General features: G+C 36.3%; 1 protein-coding gene across 1 annotated transcript in view; it reads left to right on the top strand.

Annotated features, from left to right (window-relative positions):
- ZNF804A (zinc finger protein 804A) overlaps nucleotides 1–21,843 on the top strand; it is a 321,658-nt gene extending 299,815 nt beyond the window's left edge. Inside the window, exons 3-4 of the mRNA XM_032636537.1 lie at nucleotides 15,942–16,072; nucleotides 18,133–21,843. Coding sequence (XP_032492428.1) covers nucleotides 15,942–16,072; nucleotides 18,133–21,376 — 3,375 coding nt within the window. The 3' untranslated portion in view covers nucleotides 21,377–21,843. The remainder of the gene's footprint in view (nucleotides 1–15,941; nucleotides 16,073–18,132) is intronic.
- The last annotated feature ends 213 nt before the right edge of the window (nucleotides 21,844–22,056 follow it).

Raw genomic sequence — 22,056 nt, 5'->3', positions numbered from 1 at the left:
CTCATTTTGCTTATCTTACTGTGTTTGGGGTCTCCTTTTTGCAGGCTGCACGTTCGTAGTTCCCGTTGTTTTTGATGTCTGTCTCCAGTGGCTAAGGTTGTTTCAGTGGGTTGTGTAGGCTTCCTGGTGGAGGGGACTAGTGCCTGTGTTGTGCTGGATGAGGCTGGATCTTGTCTCTCTAGTGGGCAGGTTCACGTCTGGTGGTGTGTTTTGGGGTGTCTGTGGCCTTATTATGATTTTAGGCAGCCTCTCTGCTAATGGGTGGGGTTGTGTTCCTGTTTTGCTAGTTGTTTGGCATAGGTTGTCCAGCACTGTGGCTTGCTGGTCGTTGAGTGAAGCTGGGTGCTGGTGTTAAGATGGAGGTCTCTGGGATATTTCCACCGTTTAATATTATGTGGAGCTGGGAGGTCTCTTGTTGACCAGTGTCCTGAAGTTGGCTCTCCTACCTCAGAGGCAGAGCCCTGACTCCTGGCTGGAGCACCAAGAGCCTTTCACCCACACAGCTCAGAATAAAAGGGAGGAAAAGTAGGGAGAATTAGTAGAAGTATGAGTAAAGAAAGAAGGAAAGGAGGAAAGGAAGGAAGAAGAAAGAAGCAAAGAAGGAAAGAAAGGAGGGAGGGAGGGAGGGAGGGAGGAAGGAAGGAAGGAGGGAAAGAAGGAAAAAAGACAGAAAGAAAGATGATACAGTAAAAATAAAATAAAGTATAATATAGTTATTGAATTAAAAAATATTTAGAAAAAAAAAAAAAAAAAAGGGACGGATAGAACCTTAGGACAAATGTTGGAAGCAAAGCTATACAGAGAAAATCTTACACAGAAGCATACACATACACCTTCACAAAAAGAGGTAAAGGGGGAAAAATCATAAATCCTGCTCCCTGAGACCACCTCCTCAATTTGGGGTGATTCGTTGTCTAAAGGAGGGAAGGAAGGAAGGAAAGAAAGAAAGAACGAAGGTAAAGTATAATAAAGTTATTACAATTAAACTTAATTATTAAGAAAAAGAATTTTTAAAAAAAAGTCATGGACGGATAGAGCCCTAGGACAAATGGTGGAAGCAAGAGTATACAGACAGGATCTCACACAGAAGCATACACGTACACATTCACAAAAAGAGGAAAAGGGAAAAAAATCATAGGTCTCGCTCCTAAATTCCACCTCTTCAATTTGGGATCATTCCTTGTCTATTCAGGTATTCCACAGATGCAGGGTATATCAAGTTGATTGTGGAGCTTTAATCCGCTGCTTCTGTGGCTGCTGGGAGAGATTTCCCTTTCTCTTCTTTGTTCTCACAGCTCACAGGAGCTCAGCTTTGGATTTGGCCCTGCCTCTGCGTGTAGGTCGCTGGAGGGCGTCTGTTTTTTCGCTCAGACAGGACGGGGTTAAAGGAGCCGCTGATTCGGGGCCTCCGGCTCACTTAGGCCGGGGGTTGGGGGATGGGAGTAGAAGGGGCACTACGTGCGGGGCGGGCCTGCAGCTGCAGAGGCAGCGTGACGTTGCGGCAGAGGCCGGCGTGATGTTGCACCAGCCTGAGACCCGCCGTGCGTACTCCCGGGGAAGTTGTCCCTGGATCCCGGGAACCTGGCAGTGGCGGGCTGCGCAGGCTCCGCGGAAGAGGGGTGTGGAGAGTGACCTGTGCTCGCACACAGGCCCCTTGGTGGCGGCAGCAGCAGCCTTAGCGTCTCCCGCCCGTCTCTGGGGTCCGCGGTTTTAGCCGCGGCTCGCGCCCGTCTCTGGGGTTTGCGCTTTCAGCCGCGGCTCGCGCCCGTCTCGGGGGCTCGCGCCCTCAGCCGCGGCTCGCGCCCGTCTCTGGGGTTCGCGCTTTTAGCCGCGGCTCGCGCCCGTCTCTGGAGTTCCTTTAAGCAGCGCTCTTAAACCCCTCTCCTCGCGCACCAGGAAACAAAGAGGGAAGAAAAAGTCTCTTGCCTCTTCGGCCGGTGCAGGCTTTTCCCCGAACTCCCTCCCGGCTAGTCGTGGTGCACTAACCCCTTCAGGCTATGTTCAAGCCGCCAACCCCAGTCCTCTCCCTGAGCTCCGTCCAAAACCAAAACCCGAGCCTCAGCTCGCAGCCCCGCCCGCCCCGGCGGGTGAGCAGACAAGCCACTCGGGCTGGTGAGTGCCGGTCAGCACCGATCGTCTGTGCAGGAATCTCCCCGCTTTGCCCTCCGCACCCGTCGCTGTGCACTACTCCGCGGTCCCGAAACTCCCCCCTCTGCCTCCCGCAGTCTCCGCCCGCGGAGGGGCTTCCTAGTGTGTGGAAACTTTTCCTCCTTCACAGCTCCCTCCCACTGGTGCAGGTGCCGTCCTTATTCTTTTGTCTCTGTTTTTTCTTTTGCCCTACCCAGTTACGTGGGGAGTTTCTTGCCTTTTGGGAGGTCTGAGGTCTTCTGCCAGCCTTCAGTAGGAGTTCTGTAGGAGTTGTTCCACGTGTGGATGTATTTCTGGTGTATCCGTGGGGAGGAAGGCGATCTCCGCGTCTTACTCTTCCGCCATCTTCAAGGTCCCCCCAGTATATGTGCTTTAAATCATTGTTTTCTTCCCCATTTTACAAATGGGGGAAGGATCACTAAGGGTCACACAGACAGCAAATGGTGGAGTCAAATTTCATCTCTTGAAGTGTTCCCAAATTCATAATTTGTCCATTATAAACACTGTCTTCCTATAGGTTTAATTTTAATGACATAAGTTTTTAGTGGAAACTAATGTCAACGTATTACCATGGAGTGTAGAATTTGGGAAATTTTCTGGATATACCTTCAATTCCAGTTTTATTCAGGATAGTAATATACAAAAATACTGAAAATCTAGCCTCCTGGAGATATCCCACATATTCCTGAGGACAAAGTGGCAGGAAAGAAAGTCCCTAAACTATGTCTGTAGCTCTTAGGAGTCTTCTGAAAACCACTAAGAAATATCTATAGTTATTAGGTTAGATACTATCATAGGCATTTTAAATTACACTGGCCATAGGCCAGTAAAAAGCAATTCTTTGGAATGCACAATACTTATTTATTAAAAAGAGAGAAAGAAAACAATGTAGTAGTTTTAATGTCAATGATTTTAAATAGATCAGATTCAACTAAATGTGTAAGCCAAAAACATTTTTATTTTATGTCTATTATTACTTTCTCACATCTTTTGCCCCTCATACTTCTACATTCTCCCAACTGGCAATTTTGCTTGAGGGTCTCAAAACTAACTCATTTTGTTTTAGCTAATTAAAGAAAATCTTGGATAAAGTGCTGATTATATTAGAAAATATGAGAAAAATCAATGCATATTTTACTTTTTAAGGTGAAATTCACATAACATAAAATTCACCATAGTAAAGTGAGTCATTCAGTGGCATTTAATACATTCACAATGTTGTGAAACTACCATCTCTATCTAGCTCCACAACATTTTCGTCACCCAGAAGGAGACCCCATACCCTTTATAGAGTCACTCCCCATTTCTCCCTACATGAACCCAAAGCCACTCTGCTTTCTATATCTACTGATTTTGCTATTCTAAATATTTCATATAAATGGAATCATACAATATGTGACCTTTTATTTCTGGCTTATTTCACTTAGCATAATATTTTTGAAGTACATCTATGTTGCACATTCCTTTTCATGGCTGAATAATATTCCATTGTATGGATATACCATAATATGTCCATTTATTATTGATGGACATTTGGATTGTTTTCATCTTTGGGCTATTGCAAATAGTGCTTCTGTGTTCATCTGTGTACAAGTATTTGTTTGAATATTTGTTTTCAAACACTTTTGGTATATACCTAGGAATGGAATTGCTAGGTTATATGGTAGTTATATGTTTAATTTTTGAGCATCTGCCAAACTATGTTCAGTAACAGCTGTCCATTTTACATTGCCAACAGCAATTAACATGAGTTCCAAGTTCTCCATATCCTTGCCAACATATGTTATTTTCCTTTAAAAAAATTAGCCATCCTAGTAAGTATGAAATGGCATCTCATTGTACTAAGCATACTTTCTTGTTCTTGTTTGCCATTTGTATATCTTCTTTGGAGAAATGTCTGTTCAAACATTTTGTCCATTTTAAAAATTTGGTTGTTGAAATTTTACAGTTATTACAAAACATTGGCTATATGTGTTGTACAATACATCTTTGAGCCTATCTTACACCCAATAGTTTGTGCCTTCCATTCCCCACACCCTATATCGCCCCTCCACTGCTCCCCACTGGTAACCACTAATTTGTTCTCTATATCTATTAGTCTTCTTTTTTGTTATATTCACTAGTTTGTTGTATTTTTAGATTCCACATATAATTGGATACTTGACCCTTATAAGATATTTTATTTGCAGATATTTTATCCTATACTGTAGGTTATCTTTTCACTTACTCTGATGCACACAATTATTTAATTTTAATGAATTCCCATTTATCTATTTTTTTCTTTTGTTGCTCATGCTTTTGGTGTCATATGCAAAAACCATTGCCAAATCTGTGGTTGTGAAGATTTAGCCCTATGATTCCCTTCAGAGTTTTGTAGATTTAGCTTTTTTATTTAGTATTTGATCCATATTGAACTAATTTTTATTAGTGTTGGGTGTCTGACATCATTCTTTTGCAAACTTAGCTTTTGTTGTATTGAAAACTCTGCCCTGATATACCTTTGTGCCTTATGCTTCATGTAGTTATTGTTATAAATTACATTTTTGTACATTGTATGCACAATACATAGATTTATAATTATTGAATGATACATTTACGTTTTAAATCACATAGGAGTAAAAGAGGAGCTACAAAGCAAAATACAGTAATACTGATTTTTATATTTACCTATGGAGTTACCTTTACCAGTGTACTTTATTTCTTTGTATGGCTTCAGGTTGCTCTCAAGTGTCCTTTAATTTTAGCCTGAAGGGCTCCCTTTAGCATTTCTTATAAGACAAGTCTACTGGCAACAACTCCTTTAGCTTTTGTTTATTTGGTGATATTTTAATTTTACTCTTTGTTTCTGAAATATAGTTTTGCCAGTTATAGTATTCTTGATTGACAGTTTGTTTTTTCCCCAGTTAGGTAGGAAAGACAAGGGTGAATTAAAGTGCCACAAAGCTCTCCTACTTTGTTTAAATCATCTTTTCCTTGATTCAGCAATTGCTTGGTTGCTATAAACGGTTGGTTATTTTCCAGAGTTTTGACAAGTTGATTCTGATAATTTTTACTTATTTTTTTGTTTCTATGGAGGGTCAGGTTCTTGGAACTCTCTACTCTGTCATTTTCACTGACATCACACAATAATAGTTTCTAAACATTTGATATCTTCATGTAGCCATGTAACTTTAGATTCCCAACATCACATTCCTGTAATGTTTCTTCTGATGATCTAATTGTGGCCAGTGCTCATTTCTGGTTTCATAGATCCCTCCCCTTCAGACTTCCCAAGCTGATTTCATCCCAAATGCTCAAATATCACATTCATGTTTGCTCTTCTGCCTCTTGGCTGCCTGTGTCAAGATCTCCATGTTCTCAAAGTGTGAAGCAGAATTCCAGCAGCCTCCAGGATGAAGATCTGCATCATCACCATGCCCAGTTCTGGTCTCAGTGCCTAGAGGACACAGCTTACCTTGACTTGGCCCTTCCTGCCACATGTGCATCTCTGAATGATTATTCAACATTAGAATTCACTTAGAAAGTTATAGGCCAGCATCACACACCAGGTTTTTTTCTCTCCAACAGGAGTTCTTACGTTCCGACAGCAGTTCGGGGGCTCTTTCCCTTGGCATTTCAAGTTACAATTTAGTTGCCAAGAGATGAGATCACATGGATGGATGTGGGAGCCACTGTGGCTTAGAAGTTTGTCTTATCTCACAAATAGGAGCAATTATATCTTGCAAAATGTTCTGTAGGTATAACTTCTATGGTCCTGGCAAGGGACAAACCTAGTTTGCACTCAGGGGAGTCACCAGTTAGGGCTTCCCACCAAGTATTAATAAATCCTTCACACTCTTCCCAACCCAAATGCAGTTTGCGAAAGAGGAGTTATTTTCAATCATAAGCAAAATTGCCTAATAACACAACTAATATTCCATCTTTATTACATGCCTAAGAAACAGCTGTAAGTTACACCAAGGTTAAATTACTCTATAGAGAAGATGTTTGCTAACCCATTACTCATTATTTCATTAAATATACATGATAAATCATTCATAATTACATATATAAAGATAATTTTGACAGAGAAAAAGAATATATCTATTTCTATATAATGTGATATTATATTTCTCATAGACTTTGACTACTATTGTCCCTATATATTATTTTCCCACTATACTTATGCCAAAAAGATGATTAAAATATTAACCAACCCACAATCATTCCATGTTGTTAAAGATCATGTGTGAAAAAATTCACCAGATTTATTTTATCCTTTTGTATTGGCTATAAGGATTTACTTATACATGTTTAAAGAGCTTGGAAGTATTTGGAACAGTCTAGTTATTTATTAGGCCATAAATATGAATGTGTGATAGGAAGAGCCATACAATGGTAATTTTTGTTTCAATTTTAAAATATATCTAATTTTTATATTTCAAATTGAAATTTAAAAATCTCTTCTCAAAGTAAAACATGCTAGTAAGAAAAAAATGGCAAAATACCATATAATGGAAAACAAAAGTATAATTCTTCCAATTTTTACCTTACGAAGAGAAATATTCATTGACATTTGTGTGTTTTCTAGCATTTTTAGTCTATTTCTATAGATGCAGTTACATTTAATTATATTATAAAGTTATTAGCATGCTATTTTTAAAACTAGCATTATAATACAACAATATTCCTAATATTTTAAACTCTTAGCATTATTGGTAGTAGCTGCATAGTATTTTCTTATAAAATTGAACCATAATTCTTAACTATTCTTCACTTTAGGCCACTCAAGTTGTTTGTATATTTTTAAAAATAAAACTGTCAATAATTCTTAGACTCAAGTTTCCATTGCTTTCCCTGTATACCAAAGATCTTAGTGAGATTTTTGTTAGCAAACTTTCAAAGCTTCCTATTGTATGAGGAAGTTAATCACTGCCATCCTGTGCCAATTCAATTTGAGAAGCATTCATGAGCACTTAAAATGCATGAGACACTTCTCATCCAGCACTTAAGAAAATGAACTGAATGGTTGGAAAATCAGTTTTAGACATAACACATACAGATTGCAAAGACTTTTATATTAGAACTAGAATGAGATTTTTGTCCACAAAGAGAAACTTGAGTTAATGGAATCTAAAGAATGAGAGGCCTTGGGGAAAGATATTGTTCAGATCTGATATGCCATTAAGAGATTAGATGCTTTTAAAGCTGCCAAGAGAAAAGTCCAAATGATACACATTCATGATAGTAATGGGAAAAGAAATTTAAAAAAGAATCTTCCACAGATTCACTCAGCATAAAGCCATTGATTAAATAATGACTAGAAGGAAATTACACATTGAAGTGTGATACCATTCACTTGAATAACAACCTTCCCTGAAGAAATATATTTGCTAACATTCTAATAGAACCCAGTGCATATTGTCTTCCAAGAGAGTTAAATTGATTCAAGAAATAGAGATGGTGATTTAGTTGTAATTCTTTGAAGGTATTGCTCTATGTAAGATAGAAAGCATACTTAGATTTTTCAAAAATCACTGAAAGCAATTCTTGATAGAAACAACTATTGGGAATTTAAAGGAAATGTTTAGCCTGTGGAAACAGTAATAGTGAGTAACATATTAACTTACTAAGATATATGAAAATAGGAACAGAAGTATTGGACCAATTCAAAGGAGTAATGGATTTACTTGTAGTAGAGAAAACATTTAAGAAGGTAATTATTATGAATGTTCTAAATACATATTTTATTTAGTAAAAACTAACTCCATCTTAAAAGATGGCATTGAAAGCATCAATCTTAGGATGCAAAAACTAGAAGGGACTTTATACATCATCAGCATCTTCATCTGAGGAAACAAAGGTCTAAGAATTTGATATTAATTATCCAGTCACACATCTAGTAAGTAGGTATATAAGCCAAGATCACATTCAGTAGCAAATAAAAGTAAACTCAGATAAAGTTGGCTTTTATTTATTTTTTTCCAAACTACATAGGTAATCAGCCCTAGAATAATGCAGTAATTCAATGATGCTATTGGGAATGGGGATCTTTTCATTTTTCGCTGTGCTATCTTTAGCATCTAGGCCTTCTCTGCCAAGCTGACAACCTTACGATTGAAAGATGGTTGCTTCCCACCTAAGACTCCCAATTACCCGTGGGTAGGAAATGAAAAACATGGTTAAAAAAACATAAAGAATTTTTCTTTAATGAGGCTTATTTTTTTGTAGGCATATCCTCCTCAGAGGCACCTGCTTACAATTCAATTAGTGAGGCCTGTGTCACATATCCACTCTTATTACAGGGAGGCTGAAATTTTTATCATTTTAATTGAATATCTTTCTGCCTGCCCCACCTCCCCCCAAACTGGAATTCTACTAATGAATTAGAAGGATGTAATTGATAATGTGAAGGCAATTTGCATTGTTCTCCACAAACATCATAACTAGATACCCATCTTCTGGTGAAAACCTGTATTAATCAGAGTTCTCCAGAGAAACAGAGATAATAGAATATTTATTTATCTATTTATCTGTCTATCAATCTGTCTATCTCTCTATCTGTTGACTTGTTTTCAAGAATTGGCTCACACATTGTGGGAGCTGACAAGTCCAAAATCTGCAGGGCAGACTGCCAGTTTGGAAACCCAAGAAAGAGTTATGTTGCAGTCTCAAGTCCAAAGGCTGTCTGGAGGTATAATTCTTTTTTCCTGGGGGACTTGTCTCATCTGCTAAGGCCTTCAACAGATTGAATGAGGCCCACCCACATTATGGAGAGTAATCTGCTTTACTAGGATTTAAGGAGTAAACCTGCTTACTCATCTGATTTAATGTTAGTCTCATCTAAAAATGATCTTAGATGAGATTAGCATCTAAAATCTACTGATTTAAATATTAGTCTCATCTAAAAAATTCCTTTACAGTGACATGTAGTCTGGTGTTTGACCAAATATCTGGGTATTGTGGCCTAGGCAAGTTGACACATACAGTTGACCATTATAAGTCTGTCTCTTATCAGTTTGCCATGCATAGATATCTCCTTAAACTATACTCGATCTCCAAAAAAAGACAACAACAGGCAATATCCTTCCTAACATGATACAACTATCCTGTATACAACTGAAAATGCACTGACTTGCTCCCCAGAAAAGGATACAAAGTTGTTGCATGATGTTCACTCTTCTCCTTGATATCCTGTCACTTAAATACTATGATGTAAATTCAATACATCGTATATGATAAGAGAATGAGAGACGAAAGAAAAAATATATATATTTTTTCATAACTAAATGAGGAAGAAATACCCATGGCAACTACAGTTCTCACTTCTATAACTAGTCGTGGTCATAGTTGGTATTTATAACTGCTTTATTCCACTACTCATTCCCTTTGCCCTCAGCAAGCACCTTAGCTGGTCATGGTTCTTTCCATGATGGAGTGACTCAAACCTCCATTCCTGAGGGGTCTGGGACATTAGTAATACTGCTTGAATTGGGTGTAGTGTTTCCATCGACTTCAATCACAGGGCATGATAACTCTAAGAGACACCAAAGAGATCTCCTATATTCCAGACATAATCTTCCTTACCTCCACTGTGGCTACCAGTTCATTGTTTCCTTGGTAATCAGGATCAATTATCTCATCTAGCACAGTACCTCCCTTCATTGCCTGTTGATTCAGTGGCATAAGAAGCCCAAAGCAGCAAGGTAACAGATATAACTTCCAACTCAGTGAAATACTTGATGTGTCTCCTGGTGGAGTTGTTCTGCAATTTGGAACTAAGACTTCTAGTCCAGAAAAGCATAAGGTTGTGGGTACAGAAAGCAAAAATTTTGCTAGTGGACCACTAGGGGTAATACTGAGTGGTGCCACCTCAATTTCCACCCCTGTATGTTTGAACCCTTCAATCCTGGTTATGAGAAAAATAGCATCATATACTGGACACTAATTCAGAGCATATACAGCCTCCTAGAGAACATTGCTCCAGCCCTGCTAGGTATTGCCACCTAGTTGGAGATATAACTGAGTCTTCCAAAGGTGATTCTACCATTCTATCAAACCAGTTACTTCAGGATGATGGAGAACATGGTAAGACCAGTGAATTCCATGAGAATGGGGCCATTTCCACATTTTTATTTTTTTGCTGTGAAGTTAGTTCCTTGATCAGAACAATGATCATAAATGTGGAGTATCATGATGGTAGAAATGGCATTGGGTAAGTCCATAGATTGTAGTTTTGATAGAAGTGTTGCATGAAGGGAAGTTAAGTTCACATCCAGAGTAAAGGTCTATTACAGGAAGAACAAAACACTGCCTTTTTTTTTTTCTTTTTTCAAGGAAGCTGTCCATCGTAATCAACCTGCCACCAGGCAATGGCTGATCACCCCTGGGAATGGTGTCATATAGGGGGCTCAGTGTTGATTTCTGTTGCTGGCAGATTGGGCACTCAGAGAGTAGTCCTGGCTGACAATCAGTAGGAAGCTGCAGCTCTCAATCCTACAACCAGAAGGAAATAAACTCTACCAACAACCTTAGGGAGCTTGTGAAATGATTTTTTCCAAGACAAGCCTCCAGATGAGAAAACATCCTGGCTAACACCTTGACTGAGCAAAGAACAGGCATACTGACTTACAGAAACTGTGAGATAATAATGTGTGCTGTTGAAAGCTGCTAAGTTTATGGTAATTTGTTAAACAGAAATAGAAAATAAGCCTAATAGAAAAAATTACCTAATCACTCTATTTGAAATTGCTATCCCTCCCCTTACTTCCTGCACCCTCAGCTTAAATTCATTTCATCCACAGCACTTATCACTATCTACTATACTATACAACTTATTTACATATTTTAATGTCCATTTCTCTCAACTATGGTGAAAATTTCATGAAACAAACAGAGATTTTTCCTCCTTTATCACAGATATATCAACTGTGCTTAGAATAGCAGCTGACAAGTAATGGACACTCAAGACAAATGAAAATCTGTATCACATCCCAATAAGCCTGTCCTAAAGAGTTAGAAAGCTTGAATAACATATAGAAGAGTAAATATAGGAGATAAGTCACAGGAAGTGTTCCTGGAAATCCTGATTCCAGTCCGGTTCTACCACTTGTACGCAACTCTGAACAAGTCTAAAACTTGCTTAACTTCAGTTTTGTCATCTCTGAGTATGGACGATAATGCTAGACCTGTTTGCTCACATGCTTATTTTCAGAGTCAAAGTAATGTATATAATATTGCTTAATAAATTTTAAGGAACAATATTAATTATAAATGAAGAAGTACAGGTGGCCAATATATATGTAAAAATATTTCTGCTTCCTAGTAAACGAATTATAGGCAAAACATTAATGATATATCACATATTGACGGCCAATTAAACAAATTTAGTAGGGATGCTACCCAATATTGTGTATATTCCCAATATACTGTTGCGAAGAGTGAAATGATGGTATAAAGCTATGAATAGCAGTTTGGAAAACATCAAAAAAGTGCATGTTTATCTTTTATTCTAGCAGTTTTCCTTGTAGGAACCTGCCTTTTGGGTGTAATTAGACTAGAGAGGTGTACAATATATAGATATAAGAATGTTCATAAATGTTTTGTTTGCAATTGTAAAGCAACGTAATTTACCTAAATGTTTAAACACAAACTGATGTGTTATTTAAATGGTATCTTTCTCTCTCTCTCTCTTTTTCTCTATCTCTCTTTCTCACATTGAATAAACCTTTGTCACTGTCTTAACACCACCATTAACCTGAGGCTAGGATCATTATAACTTTCCCAACCATCCAACTCAATGGGTTTTCCTGAGACCATATCTGAGGATTAATGACCTGTGTTGCCCTTGTGACATTCTGTTTCTCTATAGACTAAGAGAAGTAAATCAGTGAGAAAGTAGAGTAGACCCTCTGAAATGGTATCATAACCAAATAATATTGATTCTTTGTTTTTTCATTCCTTATTGCATATTTTCAAAATATACATTGAATTATATGTGAGCGTACATTATAATTTGTTTTGTAATGCAGTAGCTAGGCCACACAATTTCCTTTTAACATACTTTTAATTTCCTAATTCTTGCTGACTGTCAGTCTTGACATTTATCACTAAGGATTTCTTTTGAGTGATTCTCAGTAAATTGTTGAGGAAGCTTTTGAAATAGCATTGATATTTCCATAAGCCTCACAGGTATTATCTTGTATATTCATTTGTGTGGAACTTAAGTTTTCTTTCCATTTGGTATTCTCAAAAGAATTTACTTGGTTTCTATTTTTTGCCTTTCAAAATTACTCTACTTGATATAAAATATGATGTAGGACTTTATTTTTCTGCAGAAAAATGCAAGAAAGTATATAAAGACTGATAAATTTTATCCTAAAACTGACCAGAGTATTTGACCAGGCTTATAATCTCTGCAACTAAATAGTCCCTAAATGTTAGTCAAGTTTATTTACCTTGGTATCCAGAAGTCTGTCACTGAGATAAGAAAATTATGTGTACATAGAGGGAGATTGAGATCAATAGGAACACTTGAATGTAGTTTGGTGCTCCTTGACAACCTCTACAAGACTAAAACAACATTTGCATTCTTCACTTTGCTGTATACCTGAAACTAACACAACAATGTAAGTTGACTATACTCCAATGAAATTAAAAAAAAAATAAATAAATGTACACAGTTCCCTAAATCATCATTTAGGGGCCGATTCCAGCCATATCAATCACTCGGTTATATCACAGATAATACAACACTACTGGCATTTGATAATTGACAGACTCCTTGCTTTTTAACTATTATGTCAGTGGAAATGGATTAGGTCAAATCATAATGGTTAATTTGAAACAGTAAATAGTGAAATTCTTGGTGTTTCATATACTTGCTTTAGAAAAGCTTAGCTTTCTGTTATAAGCACTGTACTTTTAACTTGCATATATATGCATATTTATATAATAGAAATTAACATTTATTCTAAAAATTTTGTTAAAAATAGTCAAGTCTATCTTTCTTGATTGTTGTCTCCAGTTACCCAAAGAATCTAGTAGGAAAAAAAATTATGTCTGCTTCTTAAAATATCACTATTTATAAATAGAATTTTAAAAAAATCTTTGAATGTTTGTTCTTTTATTGGTATTGCAACTTTCTTGCTTTATTTTACTTGGCATGTTGATTCTTTTAAATGTTTATTTTAGAGAACTAATCTTCTACTTTCTTTCAAATCCTCTGTTAGCATCCTCCTCCTAACTCAAACCCTCTTTTGATTGAATATCTGTTTCTTACAGTGGCAGGTGGTATTTCTCAGTAAAGGTAATGCATATCCTTTAGGTCACTCAATTATGCACATCCAATAAATCACTAATTTTACTTTTCCTCTCCACTGCAACTCCCTTAGAAAAGGCTTTTATTGTTTCTTACCTGATTCATTGTGATATTCTATTTATTGGTTGCTTTGTCTTTAATCTTGTTCTATGGCAAAGTTTCATGCATACTGATGTCAAAAGAATCTTAATAAAATAAAAGTCCTACTGTGGCACTGCATTGTTTAACTCCTTCAATGTTTCCTACAGTCACATTTAGTCATATGATAGGGTTCCCCATGATTTGGTTGGACCCCATAATTCATCAATTCTCATTACTTCCACAAATACACTCTGCTCTAGCCATCCTTCTTTATATCATGCATTTTTCTTTTAGAGTATGCATGCTTTTATTTCTATGTTTATACAAAACTGTTTTCTTTTGCCCCAAATATCCTCTCACTTCCAATATCCAACCCTTCTTCTTCATGCTCTTTTATATCCTTTAAGACCCAGATCAGATGTGACTTTCCCCAGGTAGCCTACCTGGGGATTGTTGGGGCACCCCTGTTCTGTCCTCATATGGCACAATAAGAATACCTCAACCACTGGTTGCCATTATCTCTTCCTGTGTGTCTTTTCTCCCTATTTCTGTAAAATGCATATAAACATACACTCACACACACTTGCCCACACATATAGTCACAGACACAGAGACACACACCAGATAAAAGTAAAAACATTTTCTTTACTCTTTGAAAAATAACCCAGCCATTTAACAGAATGACCATTGCTGGTGATCAATAAATTGTTGAATGAGTCTTGATATGACTCCAAGATTTTAGGAAATACAGATGACCAAGACTATGAATATTTAAAATCTAGAATTAAAACTTTCTTGCCATAGTATCTCTAATTCTACATATTTTTAATAACAAATAATTTAATATGTATTATAAAATTGTAGCTACATTTAATTGTTATGATGCAATGATATATGCAATGATATATGTCAAAGTTTTACTCTCTATGAAATACTAGTACAATTTAGCTATTTATGACGTGGGTTATCTTTTATTTAAATTCAACTCTAAATAAACTCCTTCACAAATATGTCAATGATCTCAAAATATCTTTGTGTTATGTTAAAATAAATATTCTAGAGTAATCTCATACATATATATGCATATATATGTAGATATACCTTATATAAATCCCATTAATTAAAGTATTAGAGATTATTTGAAGTTTAAGTTATGGTTCTATGTAGGAGAAATTGAGCAGACACAATCTATGTTGACCAAGAATCTAATATTATTTCATTAGCATGACTTTTTTTTTGGCCGCACTGCACAGCGTGTGGGATCTTAGCTCCCTGACCAGATATTGAACCCGAGCCCTTGGCAGTGAAAGCATAGAGTCCTAACCACTGGACCACCAGGGAATTCCCTAGCATAATTATTTTTGAAGTAGGAAAATACTTAATTTGGAGGATCTAAGTGATTCTATGTAAATCAACAAATATTTACTGAGTAGGTCTTTTATAGATCAGGCATTGTTCTAAGACCCTGGCATACATCAGTGTATATACATAAGGCATTTATTAAGATTTTGTTCAACCACTTCATAAAAATGTGATTAGTATATGTTTTATTCTCGTAAAGTCCCATTCTAAGACTCTGATGTATCACGATTGCATAACAACATGAGCTCCATGAGAAAAAAACAGTACTTTAATCATTTTTAATGACTATATACTGTCTCTGTGAAAGACTATAGTGGAAATATTTGGGGCATGGGACCACTTTGGGGTATCTTATATCATGCTACATACATGGCTATTTATCAATTCTATTCAAGTTGACATGTTCTTTTTCTGGCCTTCAGCCCCCAAACTGAGCTCCTTTAATACAGATGAAACATATGCTCAATATAAAAAGAATTTACACAAAGACACTTAATTTTCTTCCCAGATCTTGAATTACTTGGGAAATATGCCTGGTATTTGAGGGGAGGGATTATTTTAAATCACATTAGTAGAGGGTATTTGCCTTATGGATTAACATAAGACATTTACTCTTAAAAAATATGAAAAGGATCAGACACCTTTCTAATATAGAGCACATCAAAATATGATGGAATTTATCATATATAACTGAAATACACAAGATTAATTGAATTTATTTAAAAATTAGGGGTTTATAAGACTCCAACACTTCGTCTAAATTAGGCAGAGAACCTTGGCAGGAAACAATCAATAAGTAAAGAAGAAATTTTTCCTTTCCAATTTACCAGGGTATAGGTATGTCTTTGATACAGTGTAATAATATATTTTGGCATTTTTTACAAGCCAAAAGTGCAAGAAAATATTTTGTTAGAAGTGGATGGTCACAAATGCTGTGTTTTCCTTAGATGAGATCAAAGATGATGTACTGGAAAATTCCAACAACAGCAACAGTAACTTTGACATTGCCATAGACCTAAATACTGTTAATTACTTTTGTATTTTTTAATAGAGACTCAAAGAACTAAAGCAAAGGGAATTTGCTCGAAATGTAGCATCTAAATCCAGGAAAGATGAAAGAAAACAGGAAAAGGCACTCCAACGCCTGCACAAGCTGGCCGAGCTAAGAAAGGAAACTGTATGGTGAGTCTACAGTAAAATGTTAAGTTTTCTTAAAACATGACAACAACAAAAAAGGAACTGAATAAAGGGCACAAATCTATCTATTTCTGTACCCAGAATAAGATGCTCACATTTTTATGGCTTTCTGTGGGCAGTAAACAGTAAATTGAATTTGAGTTTTATGCAAACACCTGTTTAATGCGCATTTCAATAAAAAGCCAAATTACTATAATTTTAGTTTGTAAAAAAATTAATTTTACATTATTCTTCTCTTTAAGCTATCTTAGTTTAATGCTATTCTATTTCTTGGTGAAATTCAAAACATTTGATTGAAGAAGAGACCAAAGCACCATCTCGTAGACTTTGTTATAAATGGAGTTTTAGGAGGAACTTATTTTTTCATTGAAAATTTGGAGAACTTTTATTTGCAATGATCTTTAGAACACATATGGAGTGAAAAAGAGAGGTTCCTTGCTCCATATGTATTCTTAATATATAAAGGTCAGGAAGGCCCTATGCATGTCAGAGGTAGGTTGAAATTAGTTTCACTGTGAATGAACTCTAACTGGACTATTAAAACTTTACAACTCTTACACTTTGACCTGCTTCTAACAGAGAGCAGCTATAAGGTTATAAATCAGAACTTAAAAATTCAGGCCAGGGCAATGTTATGAAAAGACAGCCACCCTTAGGGTACCCCCCCCCATTAAATAGGCCTCTCTGATTATTGTTTAAAACAAAGCTATTTTATGCCAAATTTATTTTATACAGAATAATGTTAGGGGATATTGACATATCAAAACATTGTTTGAGATGTCAGCTTTAGAAAAGTCAAAATAAAATTCAAATATATCTTGAATCCTATAGTGAACTGTTAATATCAAATATAACCTCTGTTGAATTATACCAACCAGATAGTTTTATTCTGTGTAGTAAAAAATGAAAAATTATACAAGTGCAAGTTTACATTTCATATTCTCGGACCTATGTAATTTAATTCATTTGCAAATGTAAAGTCTAATATATTAAGAGAAGTAGAGCTGATAATAAGATATGTACAAAAGAAGCAAAACTTCTTATCTAAATTACTTTTCTTAGCATACGTAAATATTTCACATTACACTGCTCCCCCAGACACATGATTTTCCCAGTAATTTGGTGCCTCTAATGAGGTGTAAATTAAGTAGTGTTGCTTCTTAATACCAAACAAGGTAATAAAACAGTCCACTGTGTTAGATATTGAAGAAATTATTTGATTTAAAAAATTTGCACCATTTATAACTTCTGAGAAACTAACTTTTTAGAAAAGCATGGAAAATTCTGTATAGCATAATTCTTTTGGGGTAAAGATGATACTTAGGTAGTTCTTTGTTTATGTGCTGGACAGTATCATTCTTTTAATAAGAGCTCACTATTTATGGTATACTGTAATTCCAAATAAATGGAAACCACATTGTAAGTATAGTCTTTTCCTATATTTACTCTATATAATGATATAATGGATAACTTCAGGATAATTTTTAAATATTAAGAACAGCCATTCCAAAAGACTCAGAGCTCTCATTGAGCATATCACCTGGCCTGTGGTAGATGCTCAGTGAACACTGGTTGAATTGAATTGTTGAACTGAATTCCCAGCCCTGCTTACATCATGACTGAGAGTTTTTCTTTAACTTCCTTCATATTCTCCATATAGGATCAATGATGTTGAGTATTTGTGAATTAAAAGTAATTTTATTTTAGAGAGTTCTGTATTCTAAAATGTCACTGAAGAGGCCATGGGGGTAAAAAAATTCTTGGTCTGGAAACACTGGCTGAGAGCATAGAAATGTCTTTGACCGTTGCTGTTAATAGCTATAAAAGTAACTTCAAGACATCATCTCCAAGTTATCCCAAACAATATCCAATAACTAAATTAAACTGTAGTTCTATGGAAGGTAATTGCACTACATGAAAGTAATTATCTTACAAAGATTTTAAAACTTGAAAAAAATCTTACGCTGACATTTCTAAGTTGTAAGTGTTTGAGTATTTTTCCTCAAGTGTCCTTTATGAAAACACACTTTTGTTTCTTTTTGTAGTGCTCCTGGAAGTGGTCCTATGTTCAAGTCAACAACTGTTACTGTGAGAGAAAATTGTAATGAAATTTCCCAAAGAGTTGTTGTGGATTCAGTTAATAACCAGGAAGATTTCAAATGTACTTTGATTCATAGCCAAGAGAATGCTAAAGGTGTTACCACTGTTGCTACAGATCCAGAAAGCGTGAAAAGTTATACGGCCAAAAAGAGCCAACTTGGAGATCAAGCCCAGGGGATTCACAGACATAAAATTGGCTTTTCTTTTGCATTTCCAAAGAAAGCATCCGTGAAGCTGGAGTCCTCAGCTGCAGCCTTCTCTGAATACAATGATGATGCCTCTGTGGAAAAAGGATTTAGCAGAAAAAGTAGATTTGTCCCCGGTGCTTGTCATCTTCAACTCTCTTCACCAACAGATGTGCTTTTGAGTTCTGAGGAGAAAGCTAATTCTTTTCATCCACAAGAAGGAAGGTGCACTGACAAAGAAACTGCTCAAACTCAAGAGATGAAAGAAGTTTCTAGTGAAAAAGATACATTACTATTACCTCCATTTTGCCAGTTTCAACTCCCTTCATCATCTGATGCAGATAATTGTCAAAATTCAGTCCCTTTAGCAGATCAAATTCCACTGGAAGATGTTATTATTAACGAAGACATACCTGTAAGTGGTAACACTTCTGACTTGCTAGGAAATAAATCCATAGTTCTTGATATGGCTAATGACTGCTTGTCTTTGCAAGCTACCATAGAAGAAAGTGTTAAGGACAATGATGCATCCACGACTGAAGCTGAATATAAAAATCACAGCCCTGACATGTTGGCCCCTTTAAATTCTGAAGAGGATAATATAACCCTACATAAAAAAATGGATTTATATAAAAGACCATGTGAGCCATTTGTACCCGTACTTAACAAAGATGGATCCACAGTTCTTCAGTGGCCATCAGAAATGCTGATTTACACAACTACTCAACCATCAATTTCCTATAGCTGTAATCCTCTCTGTTTTGACTTTAAGTCCACTAAATTAAACAACAATCTAGATAAAAATAAGCTGCCCTTAAATGATCTTTCTTCTCATCAGAAGGGAGAAGACATTTGCAAGAGACCAGTTTTTGATTGCAAGGACACATCTGTGACAGGACTTACTGATCATGAAATTGGAGGTAGCAGAAATGGATATACCCAAGTCACTCCTCTTTTGGCTGATGATACGCTCTCCAATAGCTGTGATTCCGGAAAAAATGAGAGTATGAGTCAGAGGTATAAAAATATTTCCTGTAGGATCAGAAAAACAAAAAAATATACTTTTACTAAAAATCAGATAAAACAGGATGTTCTTGGTGGCAAATACAACAAAATAAGATTGAAAGATACTAACGAACTCTGGTTCCATAAAAGTGGAAGAAAGAAAAAAAGAAGAAAGTTATGTCACCATAATTATGGAAAGAAAACCAAAGAATCAGAAGCGTATTTCAAAATGGAAAGAGAAAATAGTTACACTGATAAAACTAGGAAAAATCTACTGGAAACAATTTCAGAAAAACAGTATTTAGCTACAGAGCAATTATTAGACTCACAGCAATTACCTGATAAAAGGCCCAAATCAGCATCCATATACTTAAGTGAAAATGAAGAATTGTGTAAAACCCAGAACACTGAATACAATAATAATAAGAATATTATCAGTTCTAAAAACCACTGTAAAAAGAGCTCGGTTGTTTTAAATGGACAATCCAATTCAACAATGATACGTTCTGTGAAACATAATTTAACATACTCCAGAACTTACTGTAGTTGGAAAGCCAAAACGTCCAGCTGTAGTCAAGATCACAGATGCCTAGTTCTTCAAAATGAAATGAAATGCATGAGTCAGAACCAGGCAGTTAAAAGAGGTTATAATTCTCTCATTAATGAATCAGAAAGATGCCATCAAAAACGTAGACAACATTCATATTCTTATTCTTCAGATGAAAGTTTAGATCAACAGAATTATCTACCAGAAGAATTTTTGAGGCCACCCCATGTTTCTGCTCCTTGTAAACCTAAAAGGAAATGGAGGAGAAAAAGTAGATTCCACACCAGTTTTGAAGCTTTGGAACTCAAAGAGAAGACAGATTATCCCAGGAAAGGTAATTCTTTCTTACATCACCCAGATGAAATAATAAGTGAAGACAGAAAAGAGGAAATAAAACCACAAGAAACTGCAAATGTCAAAAGGAACTCAGAACAAATGGACCAAGTAGAAAATAAACTGTCTTTGCCCGCTAGCAGTCCCCTTCCTTCTGAAACCAGTGGTGAAACTGAGCAGGTCGTAATGGAGACCACTTCTGGTGAACTGTCAGAGATTTCAAATGAACCCACCACTTCAGTCTACATAGCTAGTGCCCCAACAAAAGAAGAAATGGACAGTACCTTGCTTGAACACAAAGAAAGAAGTGAGAATACAAATATTAATGAGAAGCAAATTCCTTTCAAGATGCCTAGTATTGAAAGGAACTTTAGACAGTCACAACCTAAATCATACCTTTGTCATTATGAACTGGCTGAGGCCCTTCCACAAGGAAAGATGAATGAGGCGTCAACTGAGTGGCTGTGTTTTAATTCAGGAATCCTTAATGCACAACCACCATTACCATTCAAAGAAGCACATGTCAGTGGCCATACCTTTGTAACAACGGAGCAGATCCTGGCTCCGTTAGCTTTACCAGAACAAGCATTATTGATTCCAATAGAAAACCATGACAAGTTCAAAAATCTACCATGTGAAGTCTACCAGCACATCATTCCGCCGAGCATGCTGGCCAACAAGGTCAAATTCACTTTTCCTCCAGCTGCCCTCCCACCCCCTAGCACACCTCTGCAGCCTTTGCCTTTGCAGCAGCCCTTGTGTTCTACCTCTGTAACCGCTATCCACCATACTGTTTTGCAGCAGCATGCAGCAGCTGCTGCAGCCGCAGCAGCAGCTGCAGCTGCAGGAACCTTTAAAGTGCTTCAACCACACCAACCGTTTCTGTCCCAAGTCCCAGCTCTCACCAGAACATCGTTACCTCAGATCTCAGTAGGACCAGTAGGACCAAGGCTTTGTCCTGGGAATCAGCCAACTTTTGTTGCTTCTCCTCAGATGCCAATCATTCCAGCTTCAGTTCTTCATCCTAGCCATCTGGCTTTCTCACCTTTACCCCATGCACTCTTTCCTTCACTGCTGTCCCCCCACCCATCGGTCATCCCGCTGCAGCCCCTCTTCTAGTCATCACTATGAAAGGGAAAGAAAATATTCATGTGAAAACTATTGCTCTACACGTTGATGCTCATCTAAGTGGATAATTGCCTATTTAAATGGTGGAAATAAACTAGGCAAAATATGGCCTCATTGATAGGAAATCATTTACTGTAAGTGTAATGATGCAAATAAATCCTTAAGTTTCTGATATATAATATTAGTAAGGCACTGAATAGTTTGAAAATCAATATAATATATGCTGTATATTAAAATGATGTCTTAAGAGTATGTATAATGTATATAAAATATATTTATAGTACTGTAATTTATGTTGTAAAGTATGCTCTTTGTTTTTTTTTAACCTTTGTGTATTTGCACCTATTTAATGTTTAGACAAAGCTGATGGCACTATGTTTTGTACCATGTTCCTTGAAACTGTAAATTCAGTGAAAAAATCTCTCTTGCAATAAATTTTTGTTAAATATTTAAGTAAATCAAACCCTTGTTTTTAGTTGGTTGTCACTATTTTGAGACTGTATAGTAACAATAGATTTTGAATTTATATTGTTTCTTCTGTTTATTGGCATCTCTGAACCTCAGAGGATCAGCAAAATATCTTTGGCACTCTGTCAATACTTAAACTGTAATACTATCTTTCAGAATAAGTTTAAGTCCGTTTGCTTTTCTGTTTGTCATAATGTTGCTTA

The sequence above is a fragment of the Phocoena sinus genome, chromosome 7 (genome assembly GCF_008692025.1).
Source record: "Phocoena sinus isolate mPhoSin1 chromosome 7, mPhoSin1.pri, whole genome shotgun sequence".
Classification (NCBI taxonomy): Eukaryota; Metazoa; Chordata; class Mammalia; order Artiodactyla; family Phocoenidae; genus Phocoena; species Phocoena sinus.
This window is presented reverse-complemented; position numbering and strand designations above follow the sequence as displayed.